The 26122-nt window shown below is 36.6% G+C and overlaps 1 protein-coding gene across 1 annotated transcript in view; it reads right to left on the bottom strand.

Annotated features, from left to right (window-relative positions):
• Window positions 1-1441: 1441 nt before the first annotated feature.
• Window positions 1442-26122, bottom strand: part of COL21A1 (collagen type XXI alpha 1 chain) — a 118271-nt gene continuing 93590 nt past the window's right edge. The window contains exons 20-30 of the mRNA XM_074581581.1: window positions 18679-18732; window positions 17273-17326; window positions 16676-16747; window positions 12178-12213; window positions 11437-11481; window positions 9270-9302; window positions 5558-5704; window positions 5414-5468; window positions 4942-5142; window positions 3595-3672; window positions 1442-2866 (exon numbers count right to left, since the gene is read on the bottom strand). Of these exons, the coding sequence (XP_074437682.1) occupies window positions 2679-2866; window positions 3595-3672; window positions 4942-5142; window positions 5414-5468; window positions 5558-5704; window positions 9270-9302; window positions 11437-11481; window positions 12178-12213; window positions 16676-16747; window positions 17273-17326; window positions 18679-18732 (963 nt within the window). The 3' untranslated portion in view covers window positions 1442-2678. The remainder of the gene's footprint in view (window positions 2867-3594; window positions 3673-4941; window positions 5143-5413; window positions 5469-5557; window positions 5705-9269; window positions 9303-11436; window positions 11482-12177; window positions 12214-16675; window positions 16748-17272; window positions 17327-18678; window positions 18733-26122) is intronic.

The raw sequence follows: 26122 nt of genomic DNA, 5'->3' as shown, positions 1-26122 counted from the left end.
TAGGGCTTGACTCATACAAATGGATGGGCCCTGGCAATACCCACCTGAAGGTGTTAATAAAGCTGGCAGACATCATTGTGAGGCTGTTCTCCATAATCTTTGAGAAGTTGTGGAGATTGGGGGACATCCTAGCCAACTGGAAGACTGCTAAAGTCACCCCAATATACAAGAAGGGCTTAAAGAGGATGCAGGAAATTATAGGCTCATCAGTCTTACTTCAGTCTGAGAAAGTTACAGAACAAATCTTCCTGGGAGCTATCACAAGTAAAATGGAGCATGTGAATGGGAAAAGCCAGCATGGATTCAGCAAGGGCAAATAGCGCTTGACAAACCTGATTGCCTTCTACAACAAAGTAACCTGCTTGGCTGCTGTAGGGTGAGCGGTGGACATTGCCTACCTGGATTTCTCCAAGGCTTTTGACACGGTTCCCCACAGCCTCCTCCTAGAGAAACTGATGTGTTACAGTCTAGACAAGTGGTCTGTGCGGTGGGTGGGGAACTGGCTGACAGGCCACACACAGAGGGTGGTGATAAGTGGCTCCTTTTCTAACTGGCAACCTGTCACATGTGGGGTCCCCCAGGGATCGATACTGGGCCCAATGCTGTTTAATGTCTTCAGAAGTGATCTGGATGATGGGATCAAGTGTACCCTGAGGAAGTTTGCTGATGACACCTAACTGAGTGGGGAAGTGGACACTTCAGAAGGGAGGGCCACCCTGCAGGAAGACCTGGCTAGAAGAGTGGGCTAACAAGAACCTTGTGAAGTTCAATAAGGACAAGCATTAGGTCTTGCACCTGGGAAAACACAATCCAGGAGTACAGCACAGACTGGGATCTACCCATCTGGGGAGCGGCTCTGTGGACAACAAGCTCAGTATGATCAACCAGTGTGCTGCTGCGACAAAGAAAACCGACAGGATGCTGGGTTGCATCAACAAGGGCATCATCAGGAGAGATAAAGAAGTCATTATCCCACTCTACTCAGCACTTGTCAGGCCACACCTGGAACACTGTGTTCAATTTTGGTCCCTGCTAAGCAAAAAAAGATGTGGACAAGCTGGAGAAGGTTTTAGATTTAGACTAGGTTTTATGAGACACTAATGATTGCACTCCGCTATAACCAAGGCTGTGGTTAGGCTAAGCTACTCACTGCAAACACCCTTCTGCAGGCCACAGCCCTGGTCGGGCAGCAGCCACTGGGCCCAGTGCCGCTGGCCACTCTGGCACTCCCTGCCCCGTATGCGGCAGGAGCCCAGTGGAAAAGTGCTGCTCCCAGGGACGGTGCTTTATCCAGAGGAAACGGAAGGACACTGGGGAAAAAAGGCACAGCTGTAAGGTGGAACAATCCCTCCATGTATTACAGGCATCGCTCTTTTCTTCGACACAGGACACAAGTGACTTTTGCAATCGCTCATCAAACTACCACCAGTTCTTTACAAAATTTTATTTTACCTTGAATGTCAAGCATATCAACAATCTTTGATAGTAGGACAACAGAAAAACAACACATCAGAAAAAGCCACTTATAAAGCGTCGATTAAGTTCAATACAAGACTCTGCCTTAATTTAAGAAACAGATTTTAAATTCTCCTGGGAACTGTGCCTTTGCTCTTTATGTAAAAGCACGCAATACACCTCATTAGCAAAGCATACAATCAAAATTACACATAGCTTGCTTAAAATGAAAAAGGAAACAGCGTAACAAACATTGGAGCTAGTCAGCCAGCAGTTAGACCTTTCTCCTTGTAAACCTGCATCTTCAGTTTGGCAACTGCAGTCCTTGGGGAGAAACAGCAAAGGGTATATAACTTAATTTACGCAGAACTGTTATGTTGGGGTTGTGCAAACATTTTTTAATTATTTTTTTTTTTAATCAAATCGTAGCTACAAGCCAGCGATAGCAGTTTTTTGTTCTTTTTTATTTTTAATACTATTTTCATTATCACCCACATGGAACCTTTTGACCTTTGGAGGCTGACAGTACCATCTTTAATAAAAGACACTTGATATAATGGTACTTGGCCCTTCTTGAACCAGTAGTTCTACTCTTGCATTTCACCTTGGTTTTAAGCAGAGTTGCATGGCAAAATAGGTGATATTACTTCCATAGTAAGTCCAGATATTTATCTTAATTTATAAAAATCTGATATATGCTTTCACTCACAGAACACTTGGAGCTATGACATATGAAATGTACACAAGCCAATGAGATTCACACACATATGAAGTCAAAGCCAGCCACATTCTTTCAAAATCAAATACTGTATATGTTGTCTGCATGTGAAAAATGTCACAGTAATTTATACCTGACCAATACCATTTCAGGCCTAATCCTGCTCCCAGTGCCATCTCCAGCAATTCTGCAAAGGACTTCAGTGGTAACAGGAGTATGATAGGACACTTAAATACTAAATAGCAAATATTATAGTTAATTTTATTCCTATTAAAACTGATGATCTCTTTAAAAACACTTGAGATTCAATTGATGCAAGTTATAAAAAAATTATTGGAGTTTCTTTTCTAAAGGAATGTGTAAACCTTTGGGATCATTATATATTTATAGTTTTAGAAGTACTTTTGTTCCTGCATATGGGATTATTGCTGGTCACCTTCCTGAGACTTGAAAGACCATAAAAGACAAGCACCATACCTATTCCTCTAAATTATTGTATCACAAATTAATAATTTGGTCCCTTTCTAAACGGATCTCTCCCCACAATTACACTAAAACATAGCGATGGGTCACAAATTCCAGGAGGTCCAACCGGTCCTGGAATTCCAGGACTGCCACGATCTCCATCTTTACCAGGCTGCCCACGCTCTCCAGGACGTCCTTCCTTACTCATACCTGGCGGACCTTCAGGACCTTAACGACACACATGCAATAAAGAAATACATTACAGAGTATTTTTATTAAAATGAAAAGAAGAGCAAGTGTGGACCCACAAACCCCCTGCTCTTTGGTGAAGTATGCAGATTAAGAAAACTTTATTTTCTAAAAAAGGCACTTCTTGTCATAAACTGCAACATGATACCTTACTGAGGTTTTTTTTTTAAAGCATGTAGAAAACACTTGAAATAAAAATACCTTTTCTAAGGAAATATAAGAAGTCTACTTTAGCACACTGATATACTTTATCATATAATCTGGAACCACCGTGGCGTGAATCAGAATCCTCCTTTATCTATTAGTTTCTATGGCTTTGGATCAGGCCCTAATATCTTTTCGACTCAACTTTGCATTTTGCAAGAAAACACTACTTTTAGGAAGAACATCTTCCTTCACTAAGCCATGCTTACAAGCCACATGTCAGGGCTCAGTTTTCAGATAATGGCTGACTTCAAGATCCATCTATCAAGAAACAGCAGTCTCCGGTACCAATCTCTACAAGACCTGTCTTATATTAAATATTGTATTATATGACAATTTAAAAGGCATGCAAGAGACAGGCATTAGCCATAAACCATATATTGTAATTACGATGTGTAAAAACTATCTAAATTTTTTCAAATTATATCAACATTTTTTCTAAACCACATTCTTTTGGAAATTAATAGCATGCACTGAGTCTGCACAGCTGAACCACCCCTCACCTGGAGGTCCTGGAGGGCCTTGGATCCCAGGAACCCCAATTCCTTGATTGCCTTTTGCACCATTTTTCCCTGGCAGTCCTGTGGATTAACAAACATATGTATATCTTTGTACACTAAGAATATTTTCACCCAATGAATTAGGAAGTCAGCATTTGATAATTCTTATTGAATAAAAAAATAGTTTAAAAGCAAATAATGGGATGTAAAATAAGCATTTCCTTGTAACCTGTACAGTATAACTGTGTTCTAAATTATCATAATTTCTACTGAATTAAGAGCTGATGTAGCACCTGTTAAGCAGACAGCCACTATCAGCAGAGGGAATACATGATGGGCAATTAAGAAATTTGCTGTCATTGCCTTTCCATTGTCAAAATTTTTAAGAAGTTGTATGAAAGAAGCGTAAGGTATTCACCACAGTCCCTGTGGAATAAAAAATATATAGACAATCTTCCACAACATATGGCAAAATTAAGTCTCCACCAAAGAAATACTGAGAGGGGCAAAATAATGTGCTCTCTTACACTAGTACAACCCAATAAATTCAGTTTCTTCATAGAAACAGGTATCCCATTTTTCCAACTCTTATGCAGTAGGCTGAACTGTTAGTGTGGAAACTCAGGGGCTGCTGGGACCAGTTACCAAATTATGGACTTCTCCCAGTCTCTTGGTCTAGTTCCAGACTATATATGCATACTTAAAGTCTGCAAATACATCACAGAAATCAGTTGGAATATTCAGATGGATGAGTTACCTGAAAGCATAAACCTTAGCTCGCCTAAAAAGGAACCAGAATGTTTAAGAAAACCATAAAGAAAGGAGTAAAAATCCTTATGAGATAAAAAGAAAGAAAGGAGAAAAACCCAGGAAATCAGAGGGAGTATAAAAGTTGTTGCATGCCAAAAATCAGCCTATAGGGTAGCAGATAGTAAATAGCCAGTGAATAAATACTGTTCTTTAAAATAGCAGAAACAAAGAAGTTTGGAAGAAAAGAAACTGGAAAACATGGAAATACACTACAATCCATGGCTAAGCATATTTGATCTAAAAGAAATTAATCTAACTGCAGTTTAAAACATTTACATGAGACTAAGGATTCTCTAAGAAGATCAAAACAAAGTTTGACTATAGTAGAACTGAACACTAGCTATCTTGTTGCGTTCTTCTATTTTCTCTTCTTCTGACATGCGTTCTTTGTAAGAGGTGAAACATTTACATTACACCATGTCATCAATTACACTTTGCGATACAAACCCAGCTATTCCCTTGCTCCACCCTGCACTAATCCCCTTCGAAACTGAAAACAGTCATAAAGGCCATTAGCACTGTGACACATTCACGCAGTACCTCTTGTCCCACGAGCCCCAGGACGACCTGGGATGCCTGTCAGGCCCGGAATGCCATCACTTCCTGGTAAACCAGGAAATCCTCTTGGACCTTCAGGGCCTCTTGGACCCGGTGGTCCTGGAAGTCCCGGGGAAGCACTTTGGGATTGACAGTGGTTACAGTTTTGTAGCCTTCCACTCTGGAGGATGGCAGGCAACTGGGCTGTGAAAATTCAAACAAAAAATTGCTCAGAGTGTTGTAACAATAAAATATAAAAATATTGCCCCCTAGCCACCAATACAACAGTAGTTTCCTCTCTTTAGAGAATATGATGTCTTTAGAAAACAAGATAGTAAAGTACGCAACCTGCAGGAAAACAAATGATAAATCAGCAATATTGATCTTACTTTCAAGAAAGCATCTTTATAATTATCAGGAAACTTCTTCAGCAATTTAAACCAGGAAAGAACAGTAAAAAGGCTTTGAAACTTACTTCTCAGCACATCTGAACACACCTGTCGAATGAATTCTTCTGAAAATTCTCGTGCCTGAATTGAGCAGAGAACAGTTAAAAAGAACAGAGAGCATGCATTTGTTTGGGTATCCAAAATAACAAGTTTTGAGGTCCTATACATACAGGTTTTCCATCTGATCCAGGTGGTCCTGGGGGTCCTCTGTCTCCTGGCTGACCTCTGAGACCTGGAGGTCCAACCAAACCCTGGATACCAGATTCTCCTTTTTGTCCATTGATGCCTCGAATACCTGGATCTCCTTTCTCACCTTTCTGCAATGAAAACCAATGAAAAGCGATTCATATCTTCACAGACCATTTGGAAGCTAGGTAGCATCAAACAAATATATTCTGAGAAAATCTTCATTGATGACCTTCATAAAACGAATATAAGTTGTCACTGGAAATTAACTTGATACTTATGAGATCTATTTTACTAAAATGTACTGAAGTTTTCAGATTCTTTAGTACAATTATTTACCAAAAATAACTAGAAATAAATTACCATTATGGTTTTTTAACCTTAAAGACCCATTTTACTCACTAATTAATATAAAACAAAAGTTTTCATTATTAACATATAGAAGGAAAGGCTTTATTCACCTTTCATGAGAATTACATCATTTGTTACAGAACATTAAAATCGTTAGAAGGCTGGAAAAATTAGAAGTGAAATTCTGGCATCACTGAAGTTCTTGGCAAGCTTACTATAATAATCAAGGTTTTACCCTACGCCTGTAGTGTATAAGGCAAAGGAAAAAAATAGTTTTATTTCAGTTAGGGTTTTCCTGTTTTTTTCTGACTTCATTTAGTCTCCATATGATTGATAACAACTGTAGTCCATTTACTTCACTGGAAAATGTTAAAATAATACTGGCAAATATTTTGATCTATCTTCATTAAAGCAATGCTTCTTCTATGCGTGAAATTACCTACTGCAATAGTTCATGTGGAACTCCTTCCCTATGCTGGAGCCAACGAAAAATCAGTACAATGTAATTTGATATGTGCCTAAGATTAAAGTTAGTATAGTATGTTTGCTCCCTGATGAGTTTTTTCCTTCCATTTTTGCACAGCTTCTGCATAATGCTATCAGGTGCTTCAAAATTTTCTTTCGCCCTTTCCAGCTATTTTACATGGTATTATGGAAACAAAGCAGCAGGATTACTATATACGACAAAACTTATTGGAGCAAACAATGCAAGTTTAAGAAGCACTTAGGCATACAGTCTTCATAGACTTATACTGAATTTTAAATTATGGTATTTATATTACTTTGTATCATTCTATATAGTACTTATCAAAATTCTTTATATCAGAAAAATGCAAAGCTTTCTGGCATGGTCTCAATTAGTAACAACGCCCAGAGTTCTCCACATGAATAATTACAGGGTAGCAAGCTTCAAATTCAGTATGGGATCACTCAGTTTTATGCAGATAGCTAGCCACTAAAATAAGGCAGGTAGTTTTGCCTCTTAAAAAAACAGAGAAATGAGAGAAAATGCGGCAGATGTCAGTCAAGTGCCTGTGAGTACTGCTGGAAAGATGGGCCACCAGTAAGAGGCCATGCATGAAGTGAAGAGCAGTCCGTGCCCTCTTCCCACTACAAAAGTTATACACTAATTCAGAACTGACTTTTTCCGAGGTTGTAATTGTATTTGATTTTCTTGATACTGTCAACTTGAATGTTGTAGTCATAGAGAACTGATACTCTTAGTTACACCATGAACATTTGTACTTCTTCATTTCTACTACATAATTACCTTCTTTTTTTTTTTTTTCATTTAACAGGGTCAGCAAGGCTCAGAGATAAATATATGGAGCATATGTAGCTGCCTTGGGCTATATTAGAAGCTATACGTGCTGGGATGTGGAAATCATGCTGTTCTTGTAGCTACAAGTTATTTGTTTTGGTTTTAATTACTTCTACAACTATGGACTATGTTTACATAAAAGACATCTGACTCACAAGTTGATTTATTTGGGCTAAATGTTAAAGGGGCTAGAAATCATTAAGAACCAGTGAAATATTGTGAAAATGGCATCTATTGTAGAAAAACATTACAGGCAAGAAGCCAGTATAAAAACACCAGAGCAAAATGTTGGAAGCATCAGCACAACTTGCCAAAAAGTAAATGAAACTGCTGAGGGAACATTTTCTGCAGTATATCTTGGTCTCGTAATACTCAGCCACATCGCATGTGTGGCCTTGTTTGTTGACCCTTGCTATTGGCAAAGAAAAGAAAAGAAAAGAAAAGGAAGAGAGCTCAATAAATGCTGAGAATTACAGACTGAAGAAACTTCTTATTGAGGAGTCAGAGTCTAACAAAAGACAACATATTTTATAAAAACAGAAAATAAACTAATTTTATAGGTCTGATAAGTAAACACAATGACATCACTGTATCTTAGTGTATAGTAAGAATATTACTAAAAGGATTTTTCAGAAGAAATATATTATTACCATGATTGTCAGTATTTAAAGAGGCTAGTTCAATAGTATACAAGGAATCTTTTACCAATTTTGGCAATGATTTTGCAAAACACCTATAAGCCAGACAGTAATTTTAAGTATTTCATAGAACACAGCAGCATATAGGGCAATTTATATGTTTAAATGCATAAAATTATTTAATGATCAGAACTGAGCTTCCAATATTCCAATGTTACTGATATGCAACAATGCTTTAATGAAAAAGGGTCGAACAAAGACATCGCTGAATAAAGTTGAAGGAGAATTATATTAATGGGACAGCGTGTACCCTAATTTCACTAAATATTGGAATAAATAAAAAATAACTAATAAAGTGAATCTTTTAAATACCAATTTTTAAACAACATGTTTAAAGATTAACAGATCTGGCCATAAATATATCTACATTAGCCAAACACAACAAAAATAAAGAAAAAGATGGGACTTCTAAACAGATCCTGGAGAGCAACAAGTGCAGTTTCTGACAGACCAAGAGCAGTCCAAACAGGCTTCCCCTTATGCCCCTCAGCTCAGGCGGAGTTGAATTATTCCTGTATAAATTTAGTAGTAGACAGAAAGAATTCTGCCCTGCATTTCCTGAATCAGCCTCAAAGACAGAATCCTCTCAGAAAAATATCTTTGTAAAGGTTTCACGATACTCCTTTTCACTAGCTTTGAAATGAAGGCATACAAAGACATCTCACTGGTGAAGACTGAAACGCACAAGACAAATAGTTCAGCTGTGGAAGTCCTTACCACAGACTTTTATGAAAGCTGAATGTACAGTATATCAGCACAATTCAAAATGAATTAGACAAATTCAAGATTGACGTTAAATGCAATGATCTTGATCTCTAGCTTAAATCCTCCTCCTTTGTTGACTGCCCAAAAGAGTGAAGGTATACAAGGACCTTCTTTGTGTATCTTGTTCTTTAGTTTTGGATCCTGCCCTGCTATTATTGGCTGCTGCTAAACAATATGGATCATTTTGTTCAAGCATTCTGTATTCTTTTATGAATATATTTTTATTTTTCAATTAACCTAGAATCTCTAGATTTTTTTTTTTCTTTAATTTTTTGCTTCTTCAACCAGCTCCTTCTCGTTTTGTTTGTTTAATTCTCTTATATACTTGGCTTTAATTATTTTTTTAATCTTTCATTTAATGAAATATGTATTTCACTATGACACTTTTTAATTCATACCTCTTTCTATTCTCTGATATTTCTCAATTTACTTTTTTTCTGTTGTTTATAGAGATGTGAGTACAGAAATAAGACTGTAAACACACATTTTACAGATTACATAATTTGCAGAAAAAAAGGGAATAATTTTGTAATACTATATTTGTTATTATAAAATACTTACCTCTCCACGTTCTCCACTCAATCCTTCTACTCCCTTTAGGAATTAATATGAAAAAAAAAAAAAAAAAATCAAAAAAACGAGGTGAGACAAATTACTTGGAATCAAAAACTAATATTTTTGTCTTTTGTTTTCAATAATTAATTACAAATGCCAATTACAAATGACAATTTGTACAATAAAATAAACTGCATATAGGGATGAAAAATGTATATCATGGTGAATTAACACTTTGGTAATACCTTTAATACCATATACCAAAAGGATAAATTGGGAATATATCATACATATTCTAAACAAATAGACATCATATAGACATATAGACAAAACCTTATTCACTCTACAAAAGAAAAAAGAAATAAAATTTTGTGTTCTAGCAAAAGAAAACTCCTGATTCTACCTTCTTAATACTGTCTTACTAGACAGAAATCGAGTTCAGAGCCTTTAAAATACAAACTCAGTTTGTAAGCCAGATTTTGCATGTTGGCAAATGGTTTTGGCATCATTTCTGCCAAATGGTTCAAAGGTGTTATTGATCATTAAGTTCCACGGCAAGATGACAGCTCAACGCAGGCTTTTTCACTTTTCTGATGTACTCTTATGGACAAGGGAATCTTTATTGTATTTTTGAGAAGTCCTGGAGGGTTGAGAAACCTTGGAAGGACCTAGTGCTGTCTACCAGAAGTATCTGAACAACTGATTTTTTGGTTGCTGACCAAACTAGATAACACGGGAAACAATTTCAGACCAAGCCTGTGTTATCTTTTTCAGCTTTCTACAAAAAAAAAAAAAAAAAAACAAACCACCAAAAAAACCCAAACAAACAAAAGAGAAAAAAGAAGCAAGCAACAGGAATTCAGTTCCATCACACTGTCTGAAAAACAAAAAGATTTTATTTCACTATTGCTTTGTTTTACCTTATAATTAAAATAGTACACACATGAAAAATGTGTTCATTATTTGCAAAATGACAAACCAGAAAGTTTAACTTGTAAAATGTTAGAATAGGACATTACATTTAGCTGAAACAAATGATCGGCCTTTTAATTTAAACTACTTCTTTCCGAAATATCTGCTCAGCTTTACTACCAGACTCCTGGCAACCTACACACCCCTGAAAGTGATAAAACTAGGCTAACATACAATCTAGATCTCCTGGCCATGCTCAACTGGAATCAGCTCCTTCTGGCTAGACAGGCAGCTGTATCAATGTCGTAATTCTGAAAAAAGCAACTGGGACTTCCTTCCAAGTCTAGTTTTAGATATGTACCTCTAACAAATACTTCTCTGTTTAGACACAACATAGATTATGTAGTTAACAAGTATTTATAAATACTAACAGTTATTTTCTGTGGTATAACAAGATAGCCAACTATGACACAATCAGAATACATTGGCCCAGAGTTAAAGAGAAACAACCGGATCTCACTGATTTACAGCTGAAACAGGAAACATCTGTAATTTAAGAGCACAGAAAATGTCAATAATGACTCCTAGCATAGTCTAGGAGATAACGAACTACATGAAAGTGTAGCACGGTACATGCAAAATCTTAACATCTCGAGCATCCCTCTTACAACCTTTACGCAAAAGCCACTTTGTGCTGTTATCTGTTATTGTTTCATGAAAATTTTCCATAATTAAGGATTTAATAAAATAATACAGTGAAATATACTTCGGGTCTGTTTCTCAAGATATGATATCCCAGAACCACAGAAACATGTAGGTGGGAAGGGACCTCCATGGGCTCAACTTCCTTTTCAGAACAGAACCAGCTAGAGCAAGCTGCTCAACGCCCTGTCCAGACAGGTTTGGTCACAATCTCTGTGAGCAGCCTGCTCCAGTATTTGACCACCCTCAAAGCAAAATGCTTTTCCCGTATATCAAATTGGGACTTCCCGCGTTCCAACTCGTGACCATTTCCTCTCATCCTGCCACTGTGCACACCCGAGAAAAGTGTGGCTCCATCTTCTCTATGCGTTGTATTTGTTATTTTAAAAATAAAAAGGTTGTTTAAGAGGTAATTTATATAACTACGTAATCACATTATACATAAATATATTTCACCCGATGCAAAGAACTCTCCATGTTGATGGAAGTAACCTTAAGAAACAAATATGAATTATGGCTCTCTTGAACTAACAGTACCTGTACCTGATTTTAACAGTACCTGTAAGCCTGGATTTCCTTGTCTTCCTTTTTCTCCTTTCAGTCCCTTCAAAAAAGCAGCACCTTTTCTTAAAATAAACATTTATCTGGGAGACACAATTAAACTATCAAAAATAACACAAAGAGATAAACCCTAAAATCTCATCCTAAACGAGGCCAAATCAATCTGCAAAGTTCAAGAGTTCAGACCAGAAACTGTGCAGAAGGATACAATTTCTACTCTGAACACAGAGGAGCCAAGTTAGGATCTGAGCAGTGACGTGGTACTCTTCTTTTTCTTGTAGGTATTTCCATGACTTCTAGATAACAAGGAGGACAATCCCACTTGTTATAATATAGCAGGTAGGCAGAGGCCAGGTGGTGTTACCTTGACTACGAGCGTTTATGTGAACCTGCAGTGCCTGGGGCAGGCAGGGACAGAACCCACTGCAGGACAGGGCTGGGTCATGTCCCAGGGCCCTGGGGCAGCAGCACAACCCATGTCCCTGAGCCTGCACTATTTCTAGGACCACACATCTCTGCACCAGGTGTCAATAGACCTCTCAGCCCCAGAAACGCAGATGGAAATTCATATTGGGCATAGTGGACAGTTTTCCTTGAAGAACAGTTAGGGCTCAGTGCTGCTGTTTTCCGAGCAAACCTTCTGTGGAGCTTAATCTTAGAAAAAAGCTCCAGAATTAACACCCAAGACTTGTATTAATAGTGTTGCAAGATAATTTAATTAGAAACAAAGTTTATATACCTGGAGACCACTTTCACCTTGGTTTCCTTTGTCCCCCTGTAAAATATGAGAAGAAAAGTCTCCTCTGTAACATGATTCATCTCAAAGTCATGTAGTCTGTGTTTTAATTTAACACAGTAAATACAAGAGAAGCATCTAATAGCTTTTATTTATACTGAAAACAAATCACTTTATCCCCATGTACAGAAACTGACAAAAGTACGGAACGTTATACTAAGAAGGGAATCTGTCACAGAAATAAATACCAAAAAGGAAAGCGGATACTCATATACCAAGTTAAAATTTAAAAATACAACATAATGAGGTGGCAAACCCAGCAGCATTTTATCCACTCAGTGCATGGGAGTGGAGAGGATGCAGGCAGGGAGAAGGGCGGTATTTCTGATGGCTTAAATTTCATCCGAATGCTGACCACTAAGTATGCTTGCCTTCACCCAGAGAGAACAGAGTAAATAATTTCTGTAACACTTACTGAAAACCAACTGAATTGCAGAAGTTACACATGACACATCAAAGAAGATAATATTTTTTTAATGGGAAAAAAAATACTTAAAATTTAATCAGAATCGTGTAAGAACTAAGTTCCACTTCCACTCACTCCTTTTAACTTTCATTGAAGTGTTTACAGTAAGTAAACATTAGTGGGGTGACTGGTAATCAGATGGTGCAAATGGTTCTTGAAAAGCAGTTATCTAGGTTTATCAAGTTGTCTGAACACCATCTAATTGACAATGGAGAGAAAGAGGCACCTCTTGAAAACCATTCATGCAGAGGTATAAAATAAGTACTCCCAGAACATGCCTATCTCTCTTCATTGATTAAAAAGGAAACTTAAAGTTATGGGAGGTGGCTCCTGCCCTACCTCTGACCTCTTAAATCAGTGTGTCTCTGTTTAAACAGACACGAACCAAAATAATGGTCCGAGAACATAGCAACTCATGAAACAAAAGACAGATCTGCAGGGTGTGTGCAAAACTGCACTTAATAAAGAAAAGAATTAGGATGGAATTTTTTGGATCTGTTTTGCCAACTTTCTTGTAAGAGCCAAACATGTGTGTGTTTGGTTGTTTTTTTGAAAAAGAGAATATTTAGTTAAATGCTAAACAGTAGCAAAGAGGAGATTTTGGCTATGGCAAATATTTTCCTCATCAAAAATCCCAGAACATAAGAGGGTATTTATGCCAGCGTATTTGGTTGTATTGTACTTGAATGTAAAATATTTGGTTTGATTTCAAGTTTTAAAATAAGCTATAGCTGAAAGATTTCACTTCTACTGTCAGATGCCCAAACTGTGCTGTTTTTCCTGAATAATTCAAGAGTTCGTCATACTTATGACTTGTAACTCCAGTTAACCAGCAATATATATTCTGACTTGCATCTTCATGTAAAATGAATAATGACTTTTGCAAAATCTTCTTCAGTTTAAAATCCGGAGAGGTTCCATAAATTTTAACAAAATCTCCCTTCTTAAAATCAGTATTACTGTCTTGGATACATGTACCTTACATGACCCTTAGATATTAAAACTGAATATATGGTGATAATGAAACTAATTTAACTATTGTTATGACACTAAATCAAATCAAGACACTGTTCCATTGGGCTACAGTATGTTTTGAAAGACTTAAGCCAGGAAATCTTTGTCCTTATGCATTTGGTTCCATTATCTCATTTAGATGAGAGAACCTCATCTAAATTTGGATCATTCTCTAGCCTCCATTGACTAGGCAACTTGCTTCAGTTGTCTCAACATAGGCACTCAGGATGCTTAGAGCAACCCAAGGCATCCCCATATGTGTCTACTCACATCTGAAAAACTCCAGCATACCTAAGACATCCATACACGGCTGGCATATACAACACCGGACATACAGTAAACCTGTGCCCTTCTGGAGCAGAAGCTGAAGTCAAATGAATACCTCTGCATGGGATTTTCATAAAACTTTAAATATAACACCACCCTTAGTGGTTCTTTACCCTTCAACTTCTCTTTCCACAGTGAAGTACCTGATTCAACTCTATTTCTGTAATGCCTTTATATGAAGGGCTTCATCCTTCAAAAGGTGGTCTTCTGCATTGCTGGTAATACTACATAGATGCATTATCATATTTTACTAACTGCTTATTTCTATCTGACACCTTACCTGAGCTTCCTCTGCTTTTACAGGATTTCCTGTTTATTCTGAAATCTGTCATTTAAATACGTAATGGAGGAATCTTTGTGTAGTTGAGACTTCAACATTTCCCAGGAAACATTGCTAGATTTCCAACACAAGTGTCAGATACATTACCTACGCACGCTTAGGTTATTTTTATATAATCTTTTTCTAGATATTCAAATTTGAAGTTATTATTAAATCCGTTCAAATATAATTTTAAAAATGAGCTGTTATTCATTTAATTGTGTTAATTTAATTAATTTAAAAGCAATATTAAATGCTTAAATTTAAAATTTACATTTAAGTATTAAATTTGGGCTGATAGCAAATATAGCAACATTTTTAGCATTGATAACTGGTTGCTTGAATAAATATCTAGTTTGAATAGCTGCAGGTAAAGCTTGTTAGTTATAGTAAACTATATTCTAAGGAAACCAGTCTATCTTTTACATGACATCAGATCACTTACACTGCTCCAAAGAAACAGTATAACATTAAAGTAAGGTTTATACTCGAATATGCAAATTAAGAAACTCATTATAAAAAAAAAATCTTTGTCATATTTTCCCATAAAAATACAATAAAATAATGAAAGTAACAGCGGTACTCATTATCTTGCAAAGCAGTGAAACATTTGACTTTCAGGATGCACATATGATTGCTTTAGAAGTCTCCAGAATAAAGAAATCTTAATTAAATTTTAGACTAAAAATGTAATGGATACAAGTCAGAGCTTCCATTACAATTAGAATTAATTGATTTACACCAATGGAACTAATTTGACTTCAACCACTTTTGAACCATGAGAGCTGACAGGTGTTCAACCCTGAAATTCTACTGAAATCATGACATTGAAGATAACAGTGACTATTTTTTCCCCAGCTGTTTCAAATAAACATGTACTGTTTCTTTCACATAAATTTGCCTAATAGCCTATTTAAAATATAAATTCTTGGTCTTTCTTGGTAGAGTTACTAGACGGTAGGTGCTGTCCTGAAAAAACATAATCTAGAAAACACAACTCTGTTAAGTTCTTTGTAGTTACCCACGTGGCACAAAAAACAATGATTTTCAATTACTTCTAAATTTCAGGTTCTTAAATTCCATTCTATAGACAAAGCACAGCTGATTTTTCCTCAAGAGACTCAGTTCACGCTCCAGTGAGTCCTGTGAGTTGTAGTAAGATAAAGGTAAGTCAGTATTTTAAAACAAGAAATATTCCAGGGGTTTTCCAGCTTCCAGTCAAACAGAAAGTTCTGCCTTATTGTCTGAGACAAAATTGAGAGGTTTCAACCACACAGGAGATTTGCAGTAGAATGCTGTCATCTTATAGAAGAAAATCTCTAGGAAAGCATCTAACGTAATGTCAATTACAGCTTTAAGTTATGCAAAAAGCCACGTGCTTGAATTTCAAAACATATCAAAGAACAATATTGCCTATAATCTTTTCCACCTGGGACTCCTTAAAGGCATGTGACTGTCAGAAAATCCTACGTACCTACACTTTTAAGGATGACTATCCACATACGCCAAACAGCAATATGAAATTTTACTATGTGTTCACAAAACAGTTCTTCATCAATCAAGAATTTCAGCACAAGCACATCTATAGCAGTGTTTGATAGATGTACGGCTGCACCAAGAGATGGTGAGATCCTTGAAGGCATGATCTTTATGAGAACTCAGTATGCAAGAGGAATAAACATAGGTTCACCTGAAAAGAAGAAATAATTTTCAACCTGTACAGAAGTAGGATCCATCTAACCTAACCTAATTTCAACATTTAATATAGTTAATTGTCTAGGTTTCAGCTACAGTCAAAGAAAGGAAGAGATGTGAATTAACAGCTCCCCAAGGAACTCAGACTCTCTCAGCTGAATACAGAGAGAACCCAGGCGGCTTGTTTAGATCAGATGATAACTCCTAATGGCTAAGGCTAATTGAACTGAATCTCTCCCAGCTGCCGAGGGTTAATTGCTCCACAAAAGACTTCGTACAATAGACTTTAGAGATGTAGCACTTGCTATAACATTAAGTAAATACAGGATCATACCATTATGCGCTACAATTCATAGCGGAAATTTCATTGATACCTATATCGTAGCATTTTATGCTAACAGCTTCTCCATTTTGGTCATTCTCTCCTACCCGTGAAAAATTATTGTTTTTTCAAGCATGGGCCTTCCAAAAATTATTGTTTTTCTAAAGAATGGGCCTTCCAATGTTCTCTAATAATAATGATGTATTTAGAAAAAGGATTTCCTTTAGTAATGATCATTTATACGAAAAGTACTTCCAATAAAAGATGCAGTAAATGTAGAACTGGAAAAAACACTTACCTTTATACCCTGGGTACCAGGAATGCCTGGGTAGCCTGGTTCACCTGGAGCACCTGGTACTCCTAGTTCCCCCTGAGTAATACAATAGCTTTGTGTTAGTCAAGCGCTGTGTGTAAAATATATATATATTGCATGTTTTCTTGAGGTCACGTGATATGCTTTAGCTGTGATATTTTGCAATTTTATAACTGGGGATGATTGAAATGTCTGGAGAATTTATGAACGGATGCTGAATACAGAGAAGCCACAAAAGGGACTCCTAATAACCTCAGTTTTCCAGTATCTGTCTTTTTTAACTGCCTTTTCATAGAGTTGATGTCAATTTTTCAAAATTACACAAATAAAACTATCTGAAGTAATGGCAATGTTTTCAGGTTTGAACTTAATGAACAGCTGACTTACATTGCCTAAAATCTAGTATAAAATTAGTAAGAACAAGCCATCAAATGGATTCTGATGCAATTTTATGTTAACTACCATTTTATTTTGAAACAAACTGCCTTGTAACTAATCATGGAAAATCATGGAAGATCAGTAAATCATGGAAAAGTAAATCAATCCCTTCTTTAACTAGAATACTTCCAGGTTCATATTTACCTTGGCTCCTGATGATCCTGGTTTGCCCTGTATTCCAGGTTCGCCTTTCTCACCCTATATAACAATATAAGAGTGCGGCTGATACATCAGTATGTTTTGTCACATGTGGTACGACCAGCAAACATAAACAGACACTGCTGGGAAACTGGCACTTAAAAATAGGCACAGGTAGTGACTGAAACGCTGAAGTTCTGCTCCCGTACAGAAAACCTGAAGTTTTTACTTTGTCTGAGGAAAGATGAGATACTGATGACAAAATGGGACCTGCCAGCCTCTGCTCCCCTGTCCCTTCCCCACCTGCCTGATTTCCCTTGCCCAGTCGTACCATGTTGGTGTGTACTGACTTCACATTTCCACCACATTATTTAATAAAATTCTGAGAAACCTCAGATTGAGGCTCAGATTGAGGCTCAAATTGAGACAAAATATTTACTTATGGTTTTACTTATGTTTTGGTTGTTATTGTAGCCTCTGAATTAGACATATATTCAGCGCGAGGATTTTCATTAAAATCTAAGAATTATTGATTACTTCATAATGTTCTGTAATTATGAATTTACTAAGAATGATTCTGTAAGGATCAGCTTATATTCTGAATGAGATAAATATGCAAAACAAAAGCATTTTTCACAAATTAAACTAAAGCTAATTAATTTTTAGTCATTTCATAGGTATTCAATCTTCTTGACCCTAGCAAACATTGAGCACTTTAAAAAATGCTACCTTCAGTACACAATTTTAAATAAATACATATCTGCTTTTGGATATAAAATAATGTATGGGTGGAAATGGATCTAAATGTAAATACAAAGTTCAGGAAATGGATTCTATATTCCTAAATTTTCTCTAGGACATACAATTCAGTGCTTACTGGCCAAAACTCATCTTGGATTAAATTAAAAGGTTACATTAACAGATCTGAATTTATAGTAATCTGTTTTAGTTTCTGAGAGCATGGGTCAAATTAATTCTTGCTGTAGCTGCAGTGCAATCAATAAAGTTACATCTGAAATAAATTTGGCTCCTTGGGTGGAAAAAGCAGCACGTAACGCTATTTAACACAACCAAAATATAAATAAATTTAACATGGGCAGAAAGTTCTGATGTATACTGAGAATTATCTGGCTCCCACCATTGCAGAACATTTTCCAGGACTGCGAAGCTGAAATAAAGTCTCATGACCACTTCTGCAATTGTTCCAAACCTCATGGGATGGCAGGCACCATTTACTGAGCTATATTAAGCTCTCTTGAGACTGAACTATCATATAAGGTAATATAGGGAAAATCATACAGCTACTCACCAATATTCAACATACCAAAAAATTAGCTGCAAAATCCTGGAGTTTTGTGATCTATAAAGCAGTCATTTATCAATGTCATAAGCAAATTAACATAAACACTTACCTTAGGCCCAGGAGCTCCGGGTAGACCAAATGAGCCTTCTGGTCCCATCAAACCCTATTTATTTGTGAAAAAGGCAGAGACATTTCTGCACTAAGCTAATGGCTTCAGTATAGTGTATTAGTAGTATTAGTATTAGTATTCTATTTGTATAGTGAAATAAATAGGACAGGAAATATAATGTCTTTCATCTTATTACTATGCAGTCTGTAGCTCTGATACACAGTGGATTATTTAGACCTTCTATGGCCTAAGGAAGGGCTACTGTGCGATGGAAAAAACCATGCAGGAAAAAAGCACAGCACTGTCATGAAACATTCCCGAGAGAAAAAATTCTGCAACTCAAAACCCCGCCTGTGTGATCTAATCTTTAACATATCTTTAATATGTCCTTAGCTCTAATTGAAAGTGACACAAGAGTTTCTTAGTTTCCATTTACTGTTCCCCAAACCAGCAAAAGTATATGTGGCATTTTATAATTCTCCTTCTTTCTGACTGTGTCCCTTAAAGATTGCCATGCCTTGACTCCTTTTGCAAACTTCGTGGAGATTTATCGGGAGCACTTAACTTTGGGGCCACACCTTTGCATCTTCTGCAGAATCTTCAGGACTGAACTGTTCATTCAAGAACTCAGTGGCTTCTGCCATTTCAGACCGTGACACTTCGTCACACATACAAAGTCAGAGAATTGTCAAAACAGTCCATCGAACTCCTCTCATGGAAACGTGTTGATAAAGGCATGTTTAGTTGTCTTTGTTCCATACATAAAATAAGAGCTAAAGGGTGTTAAATCATCAAATATCTGTCTGTCTTAATTTCTGTTTAAAGCTACTCTCAAGTATACATTAGAAAAATCTTTTTTTAAAATCATAATTTCCAGAAAGGAATTCCCATTTACAGTACTTTCCACATCTGGTATTAATATATGTCTTTCTCACCACTTCACCTCACTTCTCTTTGACTCTAGAACTGCATGCGTCAATAAAAACAATGTATTGTTATGGTTTCATTTGGACTTGCATATATACTCTGAAATATGATCTGCTATAAAAGCGTACTTAAGACGTATCATAAAATAAAAGCATAACAATAGAGAAACGCAGACAATTAAATAAGGCCTGGAAATTAAACTTATCAGAGATTAAGTTTTATCAATTATTCTAATTGATAGTATTTTCAAAAACTGTTATTATTGTTATTTAATCTTTCCTTTCATATAGATACAAACAACAACCTTGCACTTAGTACTACATGTTAGGAACTATTCACTTCTATGACGTTATCTCAGACCTCCTTCAAAAGTTACATGTGATCAAAAATAAATGTATGTCTACAGTAATATGTTACACAGACTGTAACTCAGTTTTGCCAAAAAATTACTAACTTTCTTTGCTAAAACTAAAAGGATGGCTTTGTTTTTGCAAAAGCTCAAAACCTCAGAAACTGCAAAAAATTCAGAGCATTTGGAACAAGAAGTAATTCTTTGTAGCCAGGGTTTTCAGCATTTCATCAATTTTCTGGTATTTCACCTGTGCTTTACTGTTAACTGAGGCAGCACAGATTAACTCAGGTTTTCTTTCCTGCTGTATTGTAAGAAAGTACTGGTCACCAAAACTTCCCATCAGTAAACATAGCAACTTTCTCTTTAGGCCATAGGCACAGGTCTGTGAATACAAATAAATGATATCAATCACAAAACTAAAACCTGAGTAACTTTGCTGCCAATTTTCCTCAGTCTTTTTCCCATTCAGTCAATTGCACATGAAAATTCGTCCATTAAACTTCACATTCTCTAAAATAACTAATAATATCGTACATTACATAATTTCCAATGCTTTCCTGAATTTTGAAGATTAGATCTGCTTGTTCTTACTTGCATAGAAAAATCAATCATCTTATCAAAGATGATGCAATTAATCTAGTAAAATCTTTTATTTGATAAATAAAGGTTTACTATACTTATTTACTATACCCTATGCCATTTCTTTCCTAATTTTGGAATAGAAACTAACAATTCCTCTCCAGCTGGAGTGAAGATTCTGAGGTCTGCTTCAACTCATAACCTAAGAGACAGTGCCTTCCCATTGACCATTTGCTTATGGCCTATGTTCAACACCAGCTTTGTTACAGTAAGTGTAAGCAAATATTAATTTGGTTTTGGAACCCAACTTTGATTATATTAAGATTGTCTTAATTCACTTTTACAACAGGCCTGCTTTTTCACTTTTTCTCTTTTTATTTACATAGCAAAATAAGGTTTTATTAATTTCCATTTCACTGTAAGTCTTAATTCAATTAGGCTGTTTTAAATAAATTTTCATGTTATCTATTGATCTCTTCAGAAATACAGGTCTCTTCATTGTGTGATTTTTTTGCATTCCTTGAAGACTACCTTCCGTTTCCAAAAACCATTGTGAGATTATTATTTTCTTCTCCCCAGATTACTGTTCAGTGCTCATTACTAGCACGTTAATCAGTAGTGAAAAGCAAGCACAACTTTGGGGAAGGATAGTGGAGAGAAATGTGGGGGAGAAATGCGACTGGGGGATTTCTGGCTCCTTTCACACTGTCACCTCAGTGTCGCCCCGTGTTTCAAGTCCTGTAACATGCTGAGAGCCTACCCTCTACCAACTCCACACTAGATCACTTCTAGTTTATGCACACACCAGTCCTTGGATTACAGAAGTGGTAAATGTTCATCACAAATGTCCCTCATTCATTTTACATCATACAAAGTGGAAATACTATGTGTACAGAATAGCTTTTTTAAAAAATAAATCAGATATGTATATATCCACTTTGACATGCAAACATATACTACTGAAAGCAAATCAGAAAATATGTTTAGTACAACTAAAGGTCAGGCATACATCTGCAGGAAAGGGCGAAATAAAACCCAGTTGTCCTGGCTTCCTTTCTTGCGCTTTACTTACTAGGCCGTATTTAACATACTCCATTTAAAAAATGACAGGAAGACAACTACATGAAATCAGTACGCTGCAAGAAGAAAACTTTCAGATGCAATATAGGAAAAGCTTGAGAACATAATCTGAAAACTATGGCATGTAAAATTAAAAGAGAGGCGTATGCCACAAATAAAAATAAAGAACAATTCAAGGACATAAAATGCAGTATTACTCCCCCATTTTCCAGAGCTGACGCTATTTATGTGGCAGATAAATTAATAAATTACTGACATTGGCAATGTAATAGGGATAGTTATTACTGAACAAGAGCTTGTTACTGAAGAATTTTCCCAAGGTATTAATAGACCCTTCACAAGCTTTCCATCTGTTTTTTCTGGAACAAACATATTCAGTGTGACTAATAGAAGGAAAATCCCACTATCTTTTTCTGGTTGAAATTCCCTAATGCCATATAACGTATTCAAATATTCCATGCATCAATTTCCTAATTATTTTATCAGGTGACAAAAGATACATTAAATGAGTTGACAGGATACATAAATAAATTATTTTCAAGCGTATTAAGAACCAGATGTTATTTATCTAAATAGAATATGAAGAAAACATGGTAGTTACTTGAATGGATACATACACTTTGGAATCCCACAAGGCTTTATTATAGCTGATGATACAGCCTTCCCTCTGGCATTTTGTTCAACTTTGCTCAGAAAGAAATGGAGAAAAGACTTCCAGGAATAGGCAATAAAAGTGATTAGAGGCACAGGTGAGATACCAAATGTGCATGTGTTAACTAGGACTAGGGACATTTGAACATTCAGTTCAGGCAATGTTTTGTCCTGATTTGATCTAAGCAACTGCAATAACTGATTGTCAAGGAAATTTATTCTTTCCAGAAAGATCTTTAGGTGGCTGACAAAGTCCTTTAAGCTCATGAAAAGAAAATTAACCAGTGTACTCACTTTATACAAAAGGGCTTCTGACAGCTGTAATATAGTGGTCGTGCCCATGGTAGAGTCAAGAAAGGAAGAGTTGCTGGGTGGATGTGGGGTAGCTGTATATTGCACAAAAAGTTCTGAATGTATTGGGAGACAGAGTAGCCCAGAACTTGTAAAACCCAAAACTGGTTTCAGTCTTTCTCTCCGACCAGGACTGCATTTGATGAGACATTTTATTAAGGAATTGTGAGCACGGAAAAAGAAGTGAGCTCTTCAATACGCTTATAGACATTTGTATGCCTGTATATAATCTTAGTTATCTGGAAACCAGAGTCAAGGTTTTTTTAAACCTAGCATTATTCAGAGAGCAAGTTCAGCGCGCTCTCCTTTGTCTGTGGTTCTCTACAGAGATATAGGAGAAAGCACTAACCACAGCCTTAGCTCTTCGGAATTTTCTTTGATGAAAAACAATGAAACAAAGTGAAAGAACATGAGATCCGTGAACTGTACAACTTTGAAAAGTCTATTTACATTTTAATAACCTCCTCAGCTTCTTCAAGTGATAATCCACATATCCATTTGGATTCCATATGACTAAGCACTACTCAGCACAATCAGAGCATGCTAAAGTAAAGATTTAAGAGTCCTTTGTGGAATCAACGATCTCAGCATCATTCTGACAAATGCACAACTGAAACCAAAAAACTACCTCAACAATGGTGAGGTTTACTTGTGATGGGATAGAGGTACATTACTCGACAGACACACAGCAAGTCTTGACTTACAAGGCATGTGATCATTCCTCCCTTTGGAAGTCTGAACAACCTGACTGATGACAAATGAAGTCTAGCACCTCATTTAAGTGCAATTCAGATGCAAGATCAACTAGAGACATGGGAGGGGTCTGCAAATATATTCTCTCTGAAAAGTTAAGTTAGACTACTATTCAGCTTTAAGCATCTGAAGTTCACCCACATTCTGACTGGAGAGGACAGGCAACCTTCCCAGAAAAACAGAGAACAAATGGGCAGTGAAAAACAAGAAGCCTTCCCACAATCAACATAACATTCTACTAAATCAAGGATCCTCTCCCCAAATAATCCCATATAAAATGACAAAATCCCAATAAATTTGTGTCAGAAAAAAAAAAAAGACATGCTTCCAGGGAGATGGAAGCGGGTGTTACAGATACTGAAAGGACTTTAAGTGAGCTGATGCACATAATCAAAACTTCAATGCTAAGATATAATAAAAAATAGCAAGGATAGAGAGAACTCAGATTTAGATAATCCTTAGGCCAAGTACATGCTCCATTTAGCGAGGTAGGCATATATTGCTCTTATTACCAGGAGTACCTGGAGAAGAATAGGCGCTTTCTAGAAATAAAGAACCTTCCAGCATCCACATGTGTTGTAAGTGGAGCATACAGTCTTCTCCAAATCCTTTATTGTCAAGTCTGCTGGGTTTGAGAAAAGCATGGGACTCCTCATCACCTAGCTCAGAAAATCCAAGCTGGCCAGATGTAGACAAAATCTGATAAACTGCATCTGAATTAATCTTTTGGTGATCCTTAGACAGCAATGGAAAAGTCATAAGGCATTATCTCTCTCTGTGACTTCAACTCCAAAATTGTGGAATTCTAAAGGAAAGCAGATTGTATTTCCAGTTGAAAGCAAAAAAGAGAAAATTTTGGAAAACCCCATTCATTAAAATGACATCAAGAACAAATTTCCCTCTCTGGATTCAATATTCTAAAGTGAATGAGAATGTCTGACATGATGTTCAAGACTCATATGTGACTTAGCTATCTGACAGAACAATTGCAGTATCTTCCTAGAAAAGAAGAAAAACCCTGTCATTACTTTGCTTGGGGATGGAAATGATCATATTTTCTGTCACTATTTGCTTACAGTGAGCACTTAACCTGGGCTCCCCATAAACAAACTCTTCCTAAAGCTCTGAATTCCAATACATCAATGTGTATTTTCTTTTTCTCTGGAGAAAAGACTCCTGGTCACACATATGTGTTGCTGACTTCCATCCAAACAAGAATTCTCTTTAGAATGGGGAATGACGCAGTGGAACGTAAGCCCCAAATAGTTTTGATATCACGTCTGCCCTTACGTACTCTAGAAGAAGGTAACCTTAACTGGGATTTTTGAGAGATTCAGCAAAGACAACAGAGGATCAAAAGGTCCACATGGAGATACTCGGCAGTCTCTTTCTTCAAGGTTCCCATCACCCACCAAAATGAGTCACAACAACTGGGAAAATACCACTGGCGTCACGAGAGCAGAACAGAAATGTCCCTGAAAAGATTATTCCTGTCCTGCAGGAATAGATACCAGCTAGATGGTGGTATCTAGCTAGATACCAGCAGTAAGATGGGCTTAGCAGTGTTACAGTAGACATCCTGATGACTGAGGAATGAACATCAAGCCCCTTTTAGAGAGACACTGACTCTCTTGCATTTGACCTTGCAGATATAAGTCTGGATTTCTTTAAGTTCAGAATGGGCCCTCTCCTTTCTTCTACTTTTAACACCACAAAGTGGCATCTGAAACCTGTTTGTCTTTTGGAATGGATGAAATCTAGCCTGACAGCTGGATGTCAAGAGGAAATTGATTGAAGCTGATGAAGCATTTTCATAGGTAAAGACCTTGAAAAGAGATGGGGTAGATAAATTGACAGACAGACAAGTTATGAAACTGAACAATACAATCTGTTAACAATTGCCAAAATCCAAGAACCTATAGCAACATTCTCTCACCTGTTGCCACAATATCAAGAGGCTTAGCGTAACAGCAAGGGCAGCAGAGAGAACCGTTCACAGCTTTCACAGTTTCCACACTTCAAATATGCCACCAGGCTAAAAACTCACATTTGCCACACCCTTGTCTTTTGCTGCTGATAGAAGGAATATTGCGACAGCTAACCATAGCTTCCCTATTTAGGAATAAAATGGTCAGCGTCATTTGTACCTACAATGCAGGCATCACTATGTAAGCTTCTCAGTCTCTTCTTCCATTTCATGAATGCCATCTGCTTATTTCTAATGATTTTTCTGAATTCTTTCTGCCATTCAAATCCCTCAGCTTTGTCCAGATACTTTCATTTACTACTTCCTTTTACCCTTCCATTTCAGACAGAATTAATTATTGCTCTGAGACTAATTTTTGTAAAAAGTGTTTATATGTTAGTCTCTTATTTATCAACGCAAAGCTATCAAAGCATTTATAAGAATCTGATACTTCTCAGTTTAGATATTAGAAAACTGATCACTGTCATTATCAAAATCACAGACAGAGTTGGACTTGGTGAGTATTTACCTTCAAACGCATTTTCCAAGCTAAAGAAATTAAGCAGTATCTTATGGTTTCCAATGTAATCATATTTATGCCAGTAATAACACTACAGAAATGCTGAAATTTCCCAATTAAATATTTTCACTGAACTGCTTTCTTGGCTTCCTGAGAAACAAGTTCCTTCTATTTGGACTGGCCATGGACAAGCCCGTTACATCCACAGCATATAACAAATCTCAAGATGGGGCAACAAGGCAAAAAAAAAGCAAGTGATATTTTT

The sequence above is a fragment of the Larus michahellis genome, chromosome 3, assembly GCF_964199755.1.
Source record: "Larus michahellis chromosome 3, bLarMic1.1, whole genome shotgun sequence".
NCBI lineage: Eukaryota > Metazoa > Chordata > Aves > Charadriiformes > Laridae > Larus > Larus michahellis.
Note: the sequence above shows the minus strand (reverse complement) of the source record. Positions and strands in the feature narration are given on the sequence as shown.